Here is a 1867-nt window from a genome sequence, read left to right as displayed (position 1 = left end):
ATAGTTTATATTTACATTGTTATAATTATAAAAAAAAGATTAAAAAGCCACAAGTTAAAATTATGAGATAGTGATTCAAAATTTTGACCTAACATGATCATTTTTTCATGTCGAGCTCTTAATGTGTGTGTTTTTTTGTTTGTTTGTTTTTGTGAATATGAATTTCGATACTTTTTAATTAACCTTTTTGACAAAATCACACAAGACAAGTAGTTACAACAAATAATTAGACAAAAAGAAATAAAAAATAAAAATGAGATAATTTAATGAAGTTTAAGAATAAAAACAAAAGATTAAAAAGTAAACTTTTGCTGTTTTGTTTCATATATTTGATTGACAGTCCGTTTCACCTGTCATCTGTTTCGCCTCAGGTCCTCCGGTCCCGCCCCCGAGTGTTCGTGTCAGTGAGAGGTCGTCAAAGGTCACATCGTCCTCCATCTTGTTTCGCTTCAACTGCTCCTGGTTCAGTGACGCCAACGGAGCCGTGCGATACTTCGCCGTGATCGTGGCCGAATCCGATGGTACGAACGCGCAAACACGCACAGTTTAGATCAGCAGCAGCCTCACACATGTTTTCTAGCATTTTAGGATGCTTTTAGGACATTTCTGAGATTTTAGGACATTTCTGAAATTTAAGGAGGTTTCTGGGATTTTTGTCGTCTCTAGGTTTTAAGGATATTTCTAGAATTTTAGGATATTTCTGGGATTTTAGGAGGTTTTTAGGACAGTAGGGTCTTAGTGTGGACTTCTGTCAGGGGGTGCGGGGATCCTCCACTGGCACTTTTTTATAAACAAGCTCTATTTCGATGCTTATTTATGCACTCTGGCACCTTATGTATACTAAAAGTAAAAAAAAACAAATTCCCAGTGTGAATCGTTTTATTTTTATTGTGAATTAGAGAATGGGTACAGGGCCAGATTTGATTTTGGTTTATGTAGAAATCTACTAGATATAATTGTTTGTTGTAGCTCAGTTTTCGAGACTGACCGCCAGCAGGATTTGAGTACAAAGTCAAACTTTGAGAGTTTGAGCCTCCTCTGATTGTTCTCGTCTCCTCCGACAGCCAATGAGATGCTGCAGCCGGAGCAGCGCCACCCTCTGCCCTCCTACCGCGACTACATCAGCAACTCCTCCGTCAGAGCGTATCAGACGGCCTACTTCTCCAGCCGCTGTCCACAGGAGGCCGAGACGCCAGCTGGACAGGTGACAACAGAAAACACTAAAGCATAATAACCCTAACTGACTGCAAAAGGCAAGATTTTTTTTTGTTTAAATTAAGTTGTTTTTTTGGGCGGGGTCAAAACTCAAAGGTCCTCTTTTAAAAGTTTTTCAAATCACTGGTGGCAGTTAATACAAAATTATCAGTAGTAACATATTCTTGTTGACGGTTAGTACTGGAAGAAGTTAGGGACAATAACAATTCCTATAATAAAATCTAACCAAAATATAGCAGCGTAAAATATTGCTAAAAACACAAATTGAACACTGATAACAATGATGAAAAATGAGGCAAAAAGATTTGCCTAGTTTGCAAATAATTGTATAAATACTTAAAAAGAAAGAATCTGAGGCTTTTTTGTATCAAATCATTCTTATCAATGAATCCATAACTGATCAGGTCGTGGAGGTGAACCTGGGGGCAGGGGGCGATCGACTGGGTGGGGCTTGTGATCGTTACCATGACGACGACCTCTACCTGAGTGACAGCTACGGCGGCTTCTGTGACGGGCCGCTGAAAGCCAAGACCTCCTACAGGTACGACACACACACACGCACACACACACATTCTTCATCTATGTTTAATAGAGTGTGTATTTATATAGTATGTGTGTGTGTGTGTGTGTGTGTGTGTGTGTGTGTGTGTGT

At 39.3% G+C, this 1867-nt stretch overlaps 1 protein-coding gene across 1 annotated transcript; it reads left to right on the top strand.

Annotated features, from left to right (window-relative positions):
• Positions 1-371: 371 nt before the first annotated feature.
• On the top strand, positions 372-1756 carry LOC121964569 (receptor-type tyrosine-protein phosphatase beta-like; the record flags this gene model as incomplete). The annotated part of the gene is made up of 3 exons (XM_042514773.1): positions 372-521; positions 1065-1204; positions 1620-1756. Coding segments are annotated over 3 exons (427 nt in total), but the record flags the coding sequence as incomplete, so codon positions are not given.
• Positions 1757-1867: the final 111 nt, after the last annotated feature.

The sequence above is a fragment of the Plectropomus leopardus genome, unplaced genomic scaffold (assembly GCF_008729295.1).
Source record: "Plectropomus leopardus isolate mb unplaced genomic scaffold, YSFRI_Pleo_2.0 unplaced_scaffold16097, whole genome shotgun sequence".
In the NCBI taxonomy this organism is placed as follows: Eukaryota; Metazoa; Chordata; class Actinopteri; order Perciformes; family Serranidae; genus Plectropomus; species Plectropomus leopardus.
The sequence above is the reverse complement of the archived record's forward strand: the minus strand, read 5'-3'. Positions and strand labels throughout refer to the sequence as shown.